General features: G+C 39.6%; 1 protein-coding gene across 1 annotated transcript; it reads left to right on the forward strand.

Moving 5' to 3' along the window:
* Positions 1-4,659: 4,659 nt before the first annotated feature.
* On the forward strand, positions 4,660-9,432 carry LOC103520392 (homeobox protein bagpipe-like; the record flags this gene model as incomplete). Its single annotated transcript, XM_008485481.2, has 2 exons — positions 4,660-4,711; positions 9,080-9,432. Coding segments are annotated over exons 1-2 (405 nt in total), but the record flags the coding sequence as incomplete, so codon positions are not given.
* Between the last annotated feature and the right edge of the window lie 5,480 nt (positions 9,433-14,912).

Here is a 14,912-nt window from a genome sequence, read left to right on the forward strand (position 1 = left end):
AGTAATTATTATTACACTTCTATTGATTCCCAAACTTTGGGCCGCGGCTCCCGAGGGGGCCGTGACTCCCGGGAAGATCACATAAAACATAGTAAAGGGGCCGCGGAGCATTCACAATTGAAAAAGAGGGGCCTCGTTAGGAAAAGTTTGGGAACCGCTGATTTACAAGTATTGATTGCGTCGACAAGTGATTGGAAGATCGAGAAAACGAGCCCCAATCTGTAAAAAATATGATTGTTGTGTTGGTATAATGACTTGTATAAGTTACTGGTGTTCATCTGTTCATCTTTTCAAAGAACATATATATTCAGAACTTTTGATTGATTGGTAAAGGTTTAGCGTCACTGTAGAACTTCTGTTTTGATGACTGACGGGGTTTTTACCCTCTATTGGGAGACATGCGAGCCGCCTCCTTTCATTAACCTCACGTCCAAAGCGGAATCTTATTGGTTCAGCCTAAAAAGTCACAATCGAATACGATACCTCGGAACTTTCTAGTTTCCTAATTTCCCAAAGGGGCTCTCCAGCCCACTGACCCCGGGGGCATATGACATCCGGAATTAAAGCACACTGACACTTCACTTCAGTAGCACCACAGCGCCAATATTTGCATAGCCGTAACTCGTCTAGCCCATCTCTCTAACTGAACAAGTTTCAGGTCTCCTCGCAACATAGACGGAGTTTACGAGATGTTAAGTACCAATAGGATGCAACACAAAACGTTTGGTTTAGATGGTTGCTGCGCTTGGTGGTATTTTGACCGCTTTTGGACAGATTTCGACCGTTTTTTGGCGGTTTTCAGCTATAGCGACAAAACGGTTAGAGATATTGTACAAGAAAGAACACTCAAATACAGATTTCGACCGTTTTTTGCGGTTTTCAGCTATAGCGACAAAACGGTTAGAGATATTGTAAAAGTTAGGGTAAAAGAACACTCAAATAAGCACTCATTCAATAGGATAAGGAAAGTCGTGTGATGTTCACACCAGATTTTTCTTTAATATAGGATTACCTACATCAAATTTTACCTCACAAGTAGACAGCACGAGTAATTATTATTACACTTCTGCTAAGTCTTCACCTCTTTTGTAATGACAAAACCTCTCATAGAAATTCTCTCGATATTATCTCTCCGTAATCAAATCTATAAATATTCGTAATCAAAATCTATCTGATAATTGCTCGACATGACATTGACATATTGTGTATCCTATCTAAACAATTTAAAAGCATTGATTCCCAAACTTTGGGCCGCGGCTCCCGAGGAGTCCTTCACTTCGCGACTCCCGGGAAGATCACATAAAACATAGTAAAGGGGCCGCGGAGCATTCACAATTGAAAAAGAGGGACCACGTTGGAAAAAGTTTGAGAACTGCTGACTTAAAAGTATTGATTGCGTCGACAAGTGATTGGAAGATCGAGAAAACGAGCCCCAATCTGTAAAAAATATGATTGTTGTGTTGGTATAATGAAAATAATAATGTGAAATTAATATTAATGATCCGTAGAAATGTTGGCGTTGCTATTGCTATCACCACAACAACCCTCATGTTTTAAATCCAATATAATATCATGTACGGCGTGGCTCAGTACACATTTCTCCCCAAGATAATCCTTACTTACTGCCGGGTTCTGACAGACCACGAGGGCCCAAGACCTCCATGAACATGTCTTCTCCAGAGTTCTCGACTCTGGGGGAATTCGATCCAGCTCTTTGTGGTTCCTCTTGGCTTTCTGATAACCTGTTGAGCCCGAAGAAATTCAAATCCAGCTGAAATAATAATGCCTCACTGATGTCGTGGCTAGTGCGGAGGACTTTGGATCTGGAAATTGGTGGTCCAAAGCTATTAGGTTTATCGAGGAGTATTCAGTGGGGAACGACATTGTGACAAGCATTCGGCTATGGATAACACAATCAAATTGAACGAATGCTGAGCCCTCCTGAGTCCTGACTACCAGGCGAGCGTGCTTAACCACTACACTATACTGACACAGTTTTTACTGTGAAAGTGTGTCCAGACATAGTCGACCGGCCCTCGATCTATCATCGATTCGAAATAAATCCACATTGATCGACGGCCGTCCACTATGTGTGGACACACCTTAGGATTCAATTACCTGAATTGAGTGCGATCACTTGATCTAAACCTGACATTTCATCTTCTTCTTCTTTGTGTGCCATGTCCATTACTGGACGTTGGCAATCAAATTGGCTAAAACATTATTATTCACTACTTTAGCAAACAGCGTTGAATTAGATCTCGTGCTTGACCACTACACTACTGACACCGTTTTTACTGTGAAAGTGTGTCCAGACATAGTCGACCGGCCCTCGATCTATCACCGATTCGAAATAAATCCACATCGATCGACGGCCGTCCACTATGTGTGGACACACCTTAGGATTCAATTTTCTGAATTGAGTGCGATCACTTTTGATCTAAACCTGACATTTCATCTTCTTCTTCTTCATGTGCCATGTCCATTACTGGACGTTGGCAATCAAATTGGCTAAAACATTATTATTCACTACTTTAGCAAACAGCGTTGAATTAGATCTCTGGAACCATTCTCTAAGATTTTGCATCCATGATTTCCTTTTTCTACCTCTTCCCCTACTCCCCTCAACTTTCCCCTTAAAAATACGAAGCAGTATAAGAATACTAAGACATTTCATCATTCCAAGTAAAACCCTCCTCACCGGGACTCGAACACACAACCACCCCGTATAACAAATTACCAGACCCTAATAAAACGTCGAAGATATCCATCCTCTCACCTTATCTCTGTTTCGACGTCATTTGACTGTAAATTAACATTTGATTAAACATTAAAATAAACCTCGCTTGTGCCTACCTACGTTCAATCGGGATTTTTCAACTGAGGTATTTAGAATAAGTGGGTAGGGTATCTGCCAATACTCAATCACTACTTTTCCCTATCCTTCAACTTCTCCTCTTATTCCTCATTATTTCCCCTACCAACCCTCAATCATTTCCCCTCCTGTTCCTATCAAAATGCAACTTCTCGGTAGTCCCTTCTTATCAGCTACATTTCAGAAGGGGCATATGACATCCGGAATAATGACCATCCGGGGCATTCAGAGCACACTAACACTTCACTTCAGTAGCACCACAGCGCCAATATTTGCATAACCGTAACTCGTCTAGCTCTAGCCCATCTCTGACTGAACAAGTTTCAGGTCTCCTCGCAACATAGACGGAGTTTACGAGATGTTAAGTACCAATAAATATGCAGATTATAATGAGGACCCAATAACGTCAAACAGGGTGACTGTAAAATTGCTTGAATCTACGAGATAGGAACTTTGTGAATAAAACTGCTTGTTGTTTGAATAGCCGAGGCAGAAGCTTTGTGAGTAAAACAGTTTCTTTGAATCTCCTACACAGAAACATTATTTATGGATTAAGACATTAGTAACAATGGGATTTGAGATGATGTCAAACAGGGTGACTGTAAAACTGCTTGAATCTACGAGATAGGAACTTTGTGAATAAAACTGTATGTTGTTTGAATAGCCGAGGCAGAATCTTTGTGAGTAAAACAGTTTCTTTGAATCTCCTACACAGAAACATTATTTATGGATTAAGACATTAGTAACAATGGGATTTGAGATGACAATCGATCAACTAATATAGAGATAGCTTTCTTGCGGGTACAGCGTTAATTTAATTAAGTAGCAAGCAAAAAAGGCATTTTACAAATGGTAAAATTTGTGGGGATTACAGCGTTAGGTAGCACACAAAAATACCCTTTTTTAGACAAATTGTATTACGCGCCATGAAAGGAACAAATGAAGAATCTCTACTACGATTGTCAAGGGTTTAGAATTCCCTTGCCTTTGGGATTAATTTAATTTGAAGAAACCATTAAGAAACCATTTACTATGAAGCGGAATTTCAGACAGGGTACCCATCACATCACCGGGACCACCCTGTACATCTCTGGCGAAAACACATAATAAATACTCCTATTGTATTTTACAATGTGGTGTACAGCGTTAATTTAATTAAATAGCAAGCAAAAAGGCATTTTACAAATGGTAAAATTTGTGGGGATTACAGCGTTAGCTAGCACACAAAAATACCCTTTTTTAGACGAATTGTATTACGCGCCATGCAAGGAACAAAAATGAAGAATCTCTACTACGATTGTCAAGGGTTTAGAATTTCCTTGTCTTTGGGATTAATTTAATTTGAAGAAACCATTAAGAAACCATTTACTGATGAAGCGGAATTTCAGACGGGGTACCCATCACATCACCGGGATCACCCTGTACATCTCTGGCGAAAACACATAATAAATACTCCTATTGTATTTTACAATGTGTGCATGGTCCGTGTGTGTGTGTGTGTGTACTCAGTACACATTTCTCCCCAAGATAATCCTTACTTACTGCCGGGTTCTGACAGACCGCGAGGGCCCAAGACCTCCATGAACCAGTCTTCTCCAGAGTTCTCGATTCTGGGCGAATTCGATCCAGCTCTTTGTGGTTCCTCTTGGCTTTCTGATGTTGAACCTGTTGAGCCCGAAAAAGATGATCCAGCTGAAATAAGCTCAGTACACATTTTTCCCCAAGATAATCCTTACTTACTGCCGGGTTCTGACAGACCGCGAGGGCCCAAGACTCCCATGAACATGTCTTCTCCAGAGTTCTCGATTCTGGGCGAATTCGATCCAGCTCTCTGTGGTTCCTCTTGGCTTTCTGATGTTGAACCTGTTGAGCCCGAAAAAGATGATCCAGCTGAAATAATAATACCTTATTGGTGTACTTGGCGTAAGAGAACTTATCTCCAAGATAACCCAGCTGACATGGACGTAGTGGTTAGTGCGGAGGACTTCGGATCTGGAAATCGGTGGCCCAATTCATCTCTTGAAGATTATTAGTGTTTATCGACGCCTATTCAGTGGAGAATGACATTTTTTGTGACAAGCGTTTGGGTATAGTTAACAGAATCAAATTGATTGAATCTGAAGCTCTCCTGAGTCCTGATTACCAGGCGAGCGTCCTTGACCACTACACTACTGACACAGTTTCTACTATGAAGATGTGTAAAAACATAGTCGACCGGCCGTCGATAAATTCACATCGATTGACAATAAATTCACATCTATCGACGCTCTAGACGAGTGAGTGTGGCTCAGCCACGGCCCACTCACTAAAATGATCATTCTATGGCCCTCTCTCTCTCCCTCTCTCTCTCTCTCCGTCTCTCTCTCTCTCTCTCTCTCTGTCTCTCTTTCTTTCTCTCTCTCTCTGCTTCACATCCCTTTACATCCTCTCTATTTAAATCTCCTCGCGACCATTTCTCGCGCTAGGAATTGGCTTAACGGATTCTCTCTTTTTTTTGCCATTGTTTAAATTGATTAATTTATTGGCTGGGATCAGGTCATGTAACTTGTGTTCCTGGCGGTGGAGTTGTCGGTGTTCAGTAACTATGGGATTTGAGATGACAATCGATCAACAAATATAGAGATAGCTTTCTTGCGGGTACAGCGTTAATTTAATTAAGTAGCAAGCAAAAAGGCATTTTACAAATGGTAAAATTTGTGGGGATTACAGCGTTAGGTAGCACACAAAAATACCCTTTTTTAGACGAATTGTATTACGCGCCATGAAAGGAACAAAATGAAGAATATCTACTACGAAGGGTTTAGAATTTCCTTGCCTTTGGGATTAATTTAATTTGGAGAAACTATTTACTGATGAAGCGGAATTTCGGACAGGGTACCCATCACATCACCGGGACCACCCTGTACATCTCTGGCGAAAACACATAATAAATACTCCTATTGTATTTTACAATGTGTGCATGGTCCGTGTGTGTGTGTGCATAGACGAGAGTTAAGTGGAAAAGGTCAATCGAGTAGGGAATGTCCAGGAAATGGCACATTATATAGACGAGTGAGTGTGGCTCAGCCACGGCCCACTCACTAAAATGATCATTCTATGGCCCTCTCTCTCTCCCCCTCTCTCTCTCTCTCCGTCTCTCTCTCTCTGTCTCTCTTTCTCTCTCTCTCTCTACCTCACATCCCTTTACATCCTCTCTATTTAAATCTCCTCGCGACCATTTCTCGCGCTGGGAATTGGCTTAACGGATTCTCTCTCTTTTTTTTGCCATTGTTTAAATTGATTAATTTATTGGTTGATAGATCAGGTCATGTAACTTGTGTTCCTGGCGGTGGAGTTGTCGGTGTTTATTCTCTATTGGTTGCTTTAATGGGTGTAGCTTGCTAAAGTGACGACATCTAATAATTTCAACTGGAAAACAAAGTAATGGGTACTTATGCGTATTTCCCTAACATTGTTACAATTTAGTAGTGGATACTTAGCTAGGTAACTACGTATATGTAAGTATTTTTAAAAATTTGCCAGAAAACATGGGTAGATAAGTAAGTACCTCTTAGGTATACTTAAAATTGAAACTACCAATGAATTACTTCGATCCTATTCAGATTCCGAATCCCTACTTATACTAAGCTTGATTTCATGACATTCAAGAGTTCCAGACATCAAACAATAATACCTTTTACCTAATATGGCTTAATAAAATCACATTTTCAACAGACTCACATTCTGTCTCTGATACGAATCTGGAGCGATTAGTAGTCGCTAGTCGAATTTCAACCCAAATAGCCTTTGTATAATTGAACTATTTACTATTGAGATTAGTAGGTCGTCTCATAAATGTAAAAAAGTCTGGGATAAATTAGGTAATTTATATGTTTTCCATACAAAACTATCGGGTTCACAGGCTGTTAGGGGCATCGTGGGTTATACCCAGTTATAAGCCAAAGTAGGTACCTTTATTTTGTATTACAATTTTAGAAGGAACAGAGAAGAAAGAAGGGGAAAAGGATCAGAAGAAAGAGGATGAGGAGGAGGAGAAGAATGAGGATGTGGAAGAAGGGAAAAGAGAGTGCAGGAGAAAAAACTTTTTCCGGTCGGAACGTTCGTTATTTCAAACAACACAAAAACTAATCAGTGAAAATTGAATTATTAAAAAATAATTATTTTGAAACGTGCTCCAACGGTTGATACTAAACGTCACATGCCTTTCTCCATATTTTATCGGTCTATAAATAGTCCTTGCACTCCTTAGTCATCTGGTCCTTGTCCAGGTCCTTTAGGTCCATCTGGTTCTATAAATAGTGCTCGACATCTGGTACAAAATTCATACTCTATCCTTGTCCAGGATTTAGGGCAGTGACAGGTCCTTCAATAGGGCCGAGAAAAGAGACCATTTTCCTCTATGACAATTAAGACGAGCAGTAATAATATGGGTCATAAAGGGTCTTTTTCATTCTAGTATTCTACTGATCTGTGGCGTGAAAATTAATAACCACCTCGGATCAAATCAAGAAGATATACAAAAAAGCTATACTTTCCTTGTCAAAGTCATAACTTTCGATCGAGGTAGTGTTTTTTGGGTCACTAGGATTAAGCTATTCACTATGAAAACTCGTTTTTGTTTAGAATTAGGCGCTTCAGCACCAAAGTTTTAAGAGCAAGGTCGTTCGCACCGGCCCGGCTTATCTTTTAGATGTAAGTTAGAAACAGTTTGTCTTTCCAAAATCTTCTGGGATTCAAATATATTATATCTTCGAAACAGTAGAAGTAGAAGATAACTCCTCAAAATTCTCAAAAACCAATCACACAAGTATCTTCTGCACAATGCTCCCAAAACGAATTTCCTTCTGCGGAAGCAGTACGCAAACAAAAATGATTGCAATTGATGAAATTATCATTTTTTTTTCCAATGGAATTCAAAGTTATTTCAGAAATACCTATCATTATGATGGTAATCATATTAAAAGCATGTAATTGGTGGCCCAATTCATCTCTTGAAGATTATTAGTGTTTATCGACGCCCATTCAGTGGAGAATGACATTTTTTGTGACAAGCGTTTGGGTATAGTTAACACAATCAAATTGATTGAATCTGAAGCTCTCCTGAGTCCTGATTACCAGGCGAGCGTCCTTGACCACTACACTACTGACACGGTTTCTACTATGAAGATGTGTAAAAACATAGTCGACCGGCCGTCGATAAATTCACATCGATTGACAATAAATTCACATCTATCGACGCAGGTACAATTTTGAACTTGCATGTTTAATGCCTAATGAATATTCTGTCAACAAATTGTAATAAATAATATGTTAGCGTAGGTTTTTATGAGTTTCAAAGCTGTTGCAAGCGAGGGTTAAAGTGTTAATAGAGACTTGAATGGTAGATTAGGATCAGAGTTATGGAAGGAGACACACCTTGAGATTCAATTTTCTGAATTGAGTGCGATCACTTGATTTAAACCTGACATTCCAAGTAAAACCCTCCTCAACGGGACTCGAACACACAACCACCCCGTACAACAAATTACCAGACCCTAATAAAACGTCGAAGATATCCATCCTCTCACCTTATCTCTGTTTCGACGTCATTCTCCTCCCTACCAATAATGGAAGGGCTGGGGTGGATATGGTTTTGGGTCACATTATGAGGTACTTAAATTATCTTCTAATGGCCTAAACGAGCCAAACATAATTTTACGAGCAGCGAAAGTAGAATTTGACTGTAAATTAACATTTGATCAAACATTAAAATAAACCTCGCTTGTGCCTACCTACGTTCAATCGGGATTTTTCAACTGAGGTATTTAGAATAAGTGGGTAGGGTATCTGATGAAAATTAATACCAGAAATCAGAACTTCTACTTAGTTTTTGCACTGGGTTTTTGATCATCGGTATTGATCTGGAATGAAGTGTTGCCAAACGTAAAACTGAAGTTCATGTTAAAAATTTCACTGCAAAAGTTGCAAAAGCGTGATGATTATTATGGTTCTTTTTCAGATTTCTGTGAATTTCTTTTGTTTGTGCATGTGCATTTTTTTGGTCGAATTTTGTAACGATCAACTGATTAATTTGGATGACTGTAGGGAACAGAGGGTATAATAATTTAACAATTACTATAGTAAATTTTCCATCCTGTAAAATTATAATATTTCCTTTATTCCTTCCCAATTATTGAAATTTTTCAAAATTACCTATGTTTTCAGATTCGAATTTCTCCTCCACATCTTCCATGCGACAGAAACGCATCAAAAAAGAAAACAACAACAACGTTACTTCCTCATCCTCCCCGCTCCTCAACGGGTCTTCCAAAGTACTCTCCCAACCGCTGTCCTTGCTAACGATTCCGTCTCTGGTTTCGCCCAACGAGAACGAATCTCAGTATTCGGACGGCGGCGGCTCGGAGCGCAAGCGGAAAAAGGCGCGCACCACGTTTACAGGGCGGCAAATATTTGAGCTCGAGCGGCAGTTTGAGTGTAAAAAGTATTTGTCGTCGTCGGAGAGATCGGAACTGGCCAAACTTCTAGGCGTTACGGAAACACAGGTAAGAACACCTTGGGCATGTGCATGGCTTTTGTTGTTGTTGTTGTTGTTGTTGTTGTTGTTGTTGTTGTTGTTGTTGTTGTTGTTGTTGTTGTTGTTGTTGTTTTAGTGGATTTAGCTTTCGCTGAATGGTGACGGCAGAATAAAGGAGGATATCTTTTTGTATTTATTTTTTTGTGGCTTTTGTGGAAATTGAATGAGCCAACTAACTTATGCCATCCATTCACGCTCAGACCGTGTGACAAATCTAGGTCTTCCAGACCTAGTTCGGAAGATTTTTCTGCTACATTCGTTCCGATTGTCTGTCAGAAGATCTGAGCCTGAGTGTCTGGCATAATAAAAGATTATTTGACTCAATAGAACATGTACTGATAGATTCTGACGTGACTTTGTGAAGATTCATCTTGTATAAGAATGGTGACGGCAGAATAAAGGAGAGATATCTTTTTGTATTTATTTTTTTGTGGCTTTTGTGGAAATTGAATGAACCAACTAACTTATGCCATCCACTTACGCTCAGACCGTGTGACAAATCTAGGCCTTCCAGACCTAGTTCGGAAGATTTTTCTGCTACATTCGTTCCGACTGTCTGTCAGACGATCTGAGCCTGAGTGTCTGGAAATAAAAGTTTATTTGACTCAAAAGAACATGTACTGATAGATTCTGACGTGACTTTGTGAAGATTCATGATTCATCTTGTATTAAGTTACTGGTGTTCATCTTTTCAAAGAACATATATTCAGAACTTTTGATTGGTTGGTAAAGGTCTTTAGCGTCACTGTAGAACTTCTGTTTTGATGACTGACAGGGGTTTTACCCTCTATTGGGAGACATGCCACCCGCCTCCTTTCATTAACCTCACCCAACTTGAATAGGGCCTGGAAAAGTCAACAGCACTCGATTGCCCAGAATGTTGCTTAACTTCAGTGATCTATTGGGATTTGGTGCATACTGCAATAGTGCATAGGATAAGCTGTTTCATCTGTGCTTTGCTAGCAAATACTAGATGACACCTCTTAAAAGAATCAAATAGCTCGAGTTCTGTTGAATCGATCCAAGAATCTTTTGAAGAGTTTTTAAATTGGTTGCAACTATTGCACCGAGGTCGTACAGACCTCTGAGTCATCATATCTCATGTAGACCCCTCGCTGGGTCTGCAGGACACATAATTACTCGTACAAATGGCATTTAACAACTGACAAAACTCATCACCTCTTTTCCTGATGAAAATTGATACCAGAAATCAGAACTTCTAGTTAGTTTTTGCACTGGGTTTTTGATCATCGGTATTGATCTGGAATGAAGTGTTGCCAAACGTAAAACTGAAGCTCATGTTGAAAATTTCACTGCAAAAGTTGCAAAAGCGTGATGATTATTATGGTTCTTTTTCAGATTTCTGTGAATTTCTTTTGTTTGTGCATTTCTTTGGTCGAATTTTGTAACGATCAACTGATTAATTTGGATGACTATAGGGAACAGAGGGTATAATAATTTAACAATTACTATAATAAATTTTCCATCCAGTAAAATTATAATATTTCCTTTATTTCTTCCCAATTATTGAAATTTTTCAAAATTACCTATGTTCCCCCCCAAATTTTCAATGTTTCGCCTCCTCTGTTTTCAGATTCGAATTTCTCCTCCACATCTTCCATGCGACAGAAACGCATCAAAAAAGAAAACAACAACAACGTTACTACCTAGCGCTTACAAGGCAGACGCACTACCAACTAAGCTAGCTAGGCTGGCCGGAGAAGAGAGGTTCGATTCTCGCTTGGGGCGAACGTTATCCTTAATAGATAAGGTTTGTTCTGGAACGATTGGCATTCTCCTATCCTGTCCTCATTCCCTCTTCGATTTCGGCACGATAAGACCTTAGTAGTTACAGTTTCCTCTATCAAACCTTTAGGGTTCTTTTCCCTTTATAAAAGAAAAAGAACCCTATAAAGTTACATTCCCTTCTTTTGCTTTCTCATATCCTGTCCTTCTTCAATCTTAGATTGTGGGACCGTAAAACTCAATCTAAAAATTCTTTAAAATACTTCTTTCGATGGTGATGTCTGAATCGCGATGGGTATACCATTTATAAAAAAATGGTTTGTTCTGAGAGTTTTGTCGATCAAAAAATAAATGGAAACTCGATAAATTAAAAAAAATATTCCCCTCCGTTTGTTCGCGTCTGGTTCAAATAAATTAATTCAAATTAATGAGTCATGCCCTGGTCCACAATGATTCCTATGCCCGAGTGACCACGGTTATCATAGAGAGAGAGAGGGGGGGGAGTGACAGTACGTCCTATATTGATGTGGAAGTGAGAAAGGTGAACTCAATAGAGGAGAAGGAAAGAGACGGGAGATAGGTGGGAGAGGAAATAATTTTGAACTTTTGGAGGGGAAGAGAGTAAAGATATGAACAGACATCGAGAATGTTTAAGGCAGACACAAGTGGCGTACCCAATATGCATAGTTACCTAGATCATATGACAGAAACTTGTACCTAGTTTTTTTTTTTTTTTTTTTTTTTTTTTTTTTTTTTTGGGGTTTTACAGAGTGACCACGGTTATCATTATTACTGATCACACTGGTCCGAATTATCGAGGTGTTCGCGATGAAATAGCGATGATTTTCAATTAACAACAATCTCACTAAACAGTTTGTTAATGACGATTTTCAATTATAAATGATCTCGCTAAATAGGTAGTTTGTTAAATGATGATTTTCAATTATAAACGATCTCGTTAAATAGTTTGTTAAATGACGACGCAGATGAGAGCGGAAAAACTAGTGGACAATAGAATTGACCATCAGTCTATTAAATAGGTGCAGGACGTCATTCTGTCAATAGATACAAAACTACAATGACGATTTTCAATTATAAATGATCTCGCTAAATAGTTTGTTAAATGATGATTTTCAATTATAAACGATCTCGTTAAATAGTTCGTTAAATGACGACGCAGATGAGCGGAAAAACTAGTGGACAATAGAATTGACCATCAGTCTATTAAATAGGTGCAGGACGTCATTCTGTCAATAGATACAAAACTACAGGAGGTTTTAAAGTAATTTAGGTTTTAAAAATAGCATATTTTTGAAGAGGTTTGACAGAGGAAATTGTAACTTCTAAGGTCTTATCGCCCCGAAAGCGGAGAGCGAAGGAACACTGGATATTAGAAAGCCAGACATTCCGAGAACAAGTTTCATCTGTATAGGATAAAATTCGCACCGGGCGGGAATCGAACCCGCGGCCTAGCGCTTACAAGGCAGATGCCCTACCCTCCAAGCTAACTAGACTGGCTTAGGAGGGTTTGTAAACCCATTTCGTAGGTATTCGATTATGTGACTTATTTTTATAGTCAAACATGGCTGAACCAATGAGATTGCGCTTTGTGTTAAATGACGACGCAGATGAGCGGAAAAACTATAATAGTGGACAATAGAATTGACCATCAGTCTATTAAATAGGTGCAGGACGTCATTCTGTCAATAGATACAAAACTACAGGAGGTTGTAAAGTAATTTAGGTTTTTAAAATAGCTTTTTTTTGAAGAGGTTTGACAGAGGAAATTGTAACTTCTAAGGTCTTATCGCCCCGAAAGCGAAGAGCGAAGGAACACTGGATATTAGAAAGCCAGACGTTCCGAGAACAAGCCTCATCTCTATAGGATAAAATTCGCACCGGGCGGGAATCCAAACCGCGACCTAGCGCTTACAAGACAGATGCCCTACCCTCCCAGCTAACTAGGCTGGCTTAAGAGGGTTTGTAAACCCATTTCGTAGGTATTCGATTATGTGACTTATTTTTATAGTCAAACATGGCTGAACCAATGAGATTGCGCTTTGTGGAGCAAGTGTTTACCTACGTCCAAAGCGGAATCTCATTGGTTCAGCCTAAAAAGTCACAATCGAATACCTACGATACCTCGGCAACTTTCTAGTTTCCTAATTTCCCAAAACGGGGCTCTCCAGCCCACTGACCCCGGGGGCATATGACATCCGGAATAATGACCATCCGGGGCATTTAGTACACACTGACACTTCACTTCAGTAGCACCACAGCGCCAATATTTGCATAACCGTAACTCGTCTAGCCCATCTCTCTAACTGAACAAGTTTCAGGTCTCCTCGCAACATAGACGGAGTTTACGAGATGTTAAGTACCAACCTAACCTATCTACCTAATAGTGTAAAGTGTTCAATATGCATATAATGAGAGTTAGATGGTATGTTTTACCTACCTCGGTGGTGTAGTGGTCAAGGCGCTCGCCTGGTAAACAGGAGGGCGTGGGTTCAATCCCAGCCGAGGTATGGAATACCTACGTATTTACCTACTTGTAGTTTTGGCATCTCCACCAATTCATATGAGTGTTTTCAGTGGCATACTGTACAAGCATTTTTATACATTTATGTACAGTGTACGTATAATAATGCTTGCAGTTTTAGGCAAGAGGAGGAAGAACAGGAGAGAAGAGGAGGAGAAGGATTCGGGGGAGGAAGAGAAGGAAGAGAGGGGAGGGTGCAATTTAGCGCGTGACAGATTAATTGAAGGCAGACGCACTACCAACTAAGCTAACTAGGCTGGCATCTTGTAGTTTTGTAATCTCCACTAATATACGTACATATTTTGAAGTTTTGGTGTCTCCACTATTTCCTATTTGTAGCATTGACATCTCAAGTATTTGTAGGTTTGGCATCTCCACTGATATTTGTAGTTTCGACATCTCCACTACTTGTAATTCCTAGCTTTGACATCTGCACTAATATTTGTTGTTTTGGCATCTCCACTTTTATTCGTAGCTTTGGCATCTCCACTACAATTTGTAGTTTTGGCATCTCCACCAATTCATATGAGTGTTCTCAGTGGCATACTGTACAAGCATTATTATACATAATATGTACAGTGTACGTATAATAATGCTGGCAGTTTTCGGGGGAGGAAGAGAAGGAAGAGAGGGGAGGGTGCAATTTAGCGCGTGACAGATTAATTGACTTTCAAGTGTTAGGAGTGAAGAGTATAGGTACCTAACCTATCTACCTAATAGTGTAAAGTGTTCAATATGCATATAATGAGAGTTAGATGGTATGTTTTCCATACAAAACTATCGGGTTCACAGGCTGTTAGGGGCATCGTGGGTTATACCTAGGGTGACCATAATATTTTATACCCTAAGTATAAAATGTGTTTATATACCCACTTAACTAGGTAGGTATAAACATAAAAAACACAAAGACCTATGTTACAACCTGCCTCTGCACTACACAGTCAATATACCTACATTTTATTTTCAAATATTTTGATACATAATACTGTACAATATTGGAATCGTAAAATGGACTTTTTCCCGAGCTCATTGCTCTCAATGATAATATTAGGTTCGAACCAGCTAAAGCGGGACAATATCGGGACTTTGGGCGAAATCGGGACATTTTAGCGTCCCCAGAGGATTTCTCGGGACAGCGGGACCAGAGGCTCTAAAGCGGGACTGTCCCGCCGAAA

This window comes from Diaphorina citri, unplaced genomic scaffold (assembly GCF_000475195.1).
Source record: "Diaphorina citri unplaced genomic scaffold, Diaci psyllid genome assembly version 1.1 scaffold3562, whole genome shotgun sequence".
NCBI classification, from domain to species: Eukaryota; Metazoa; Arthropoda; class Insecta; order Hemiptera; family Psyllidae; genus Diaphorina; species Diaphorina citri.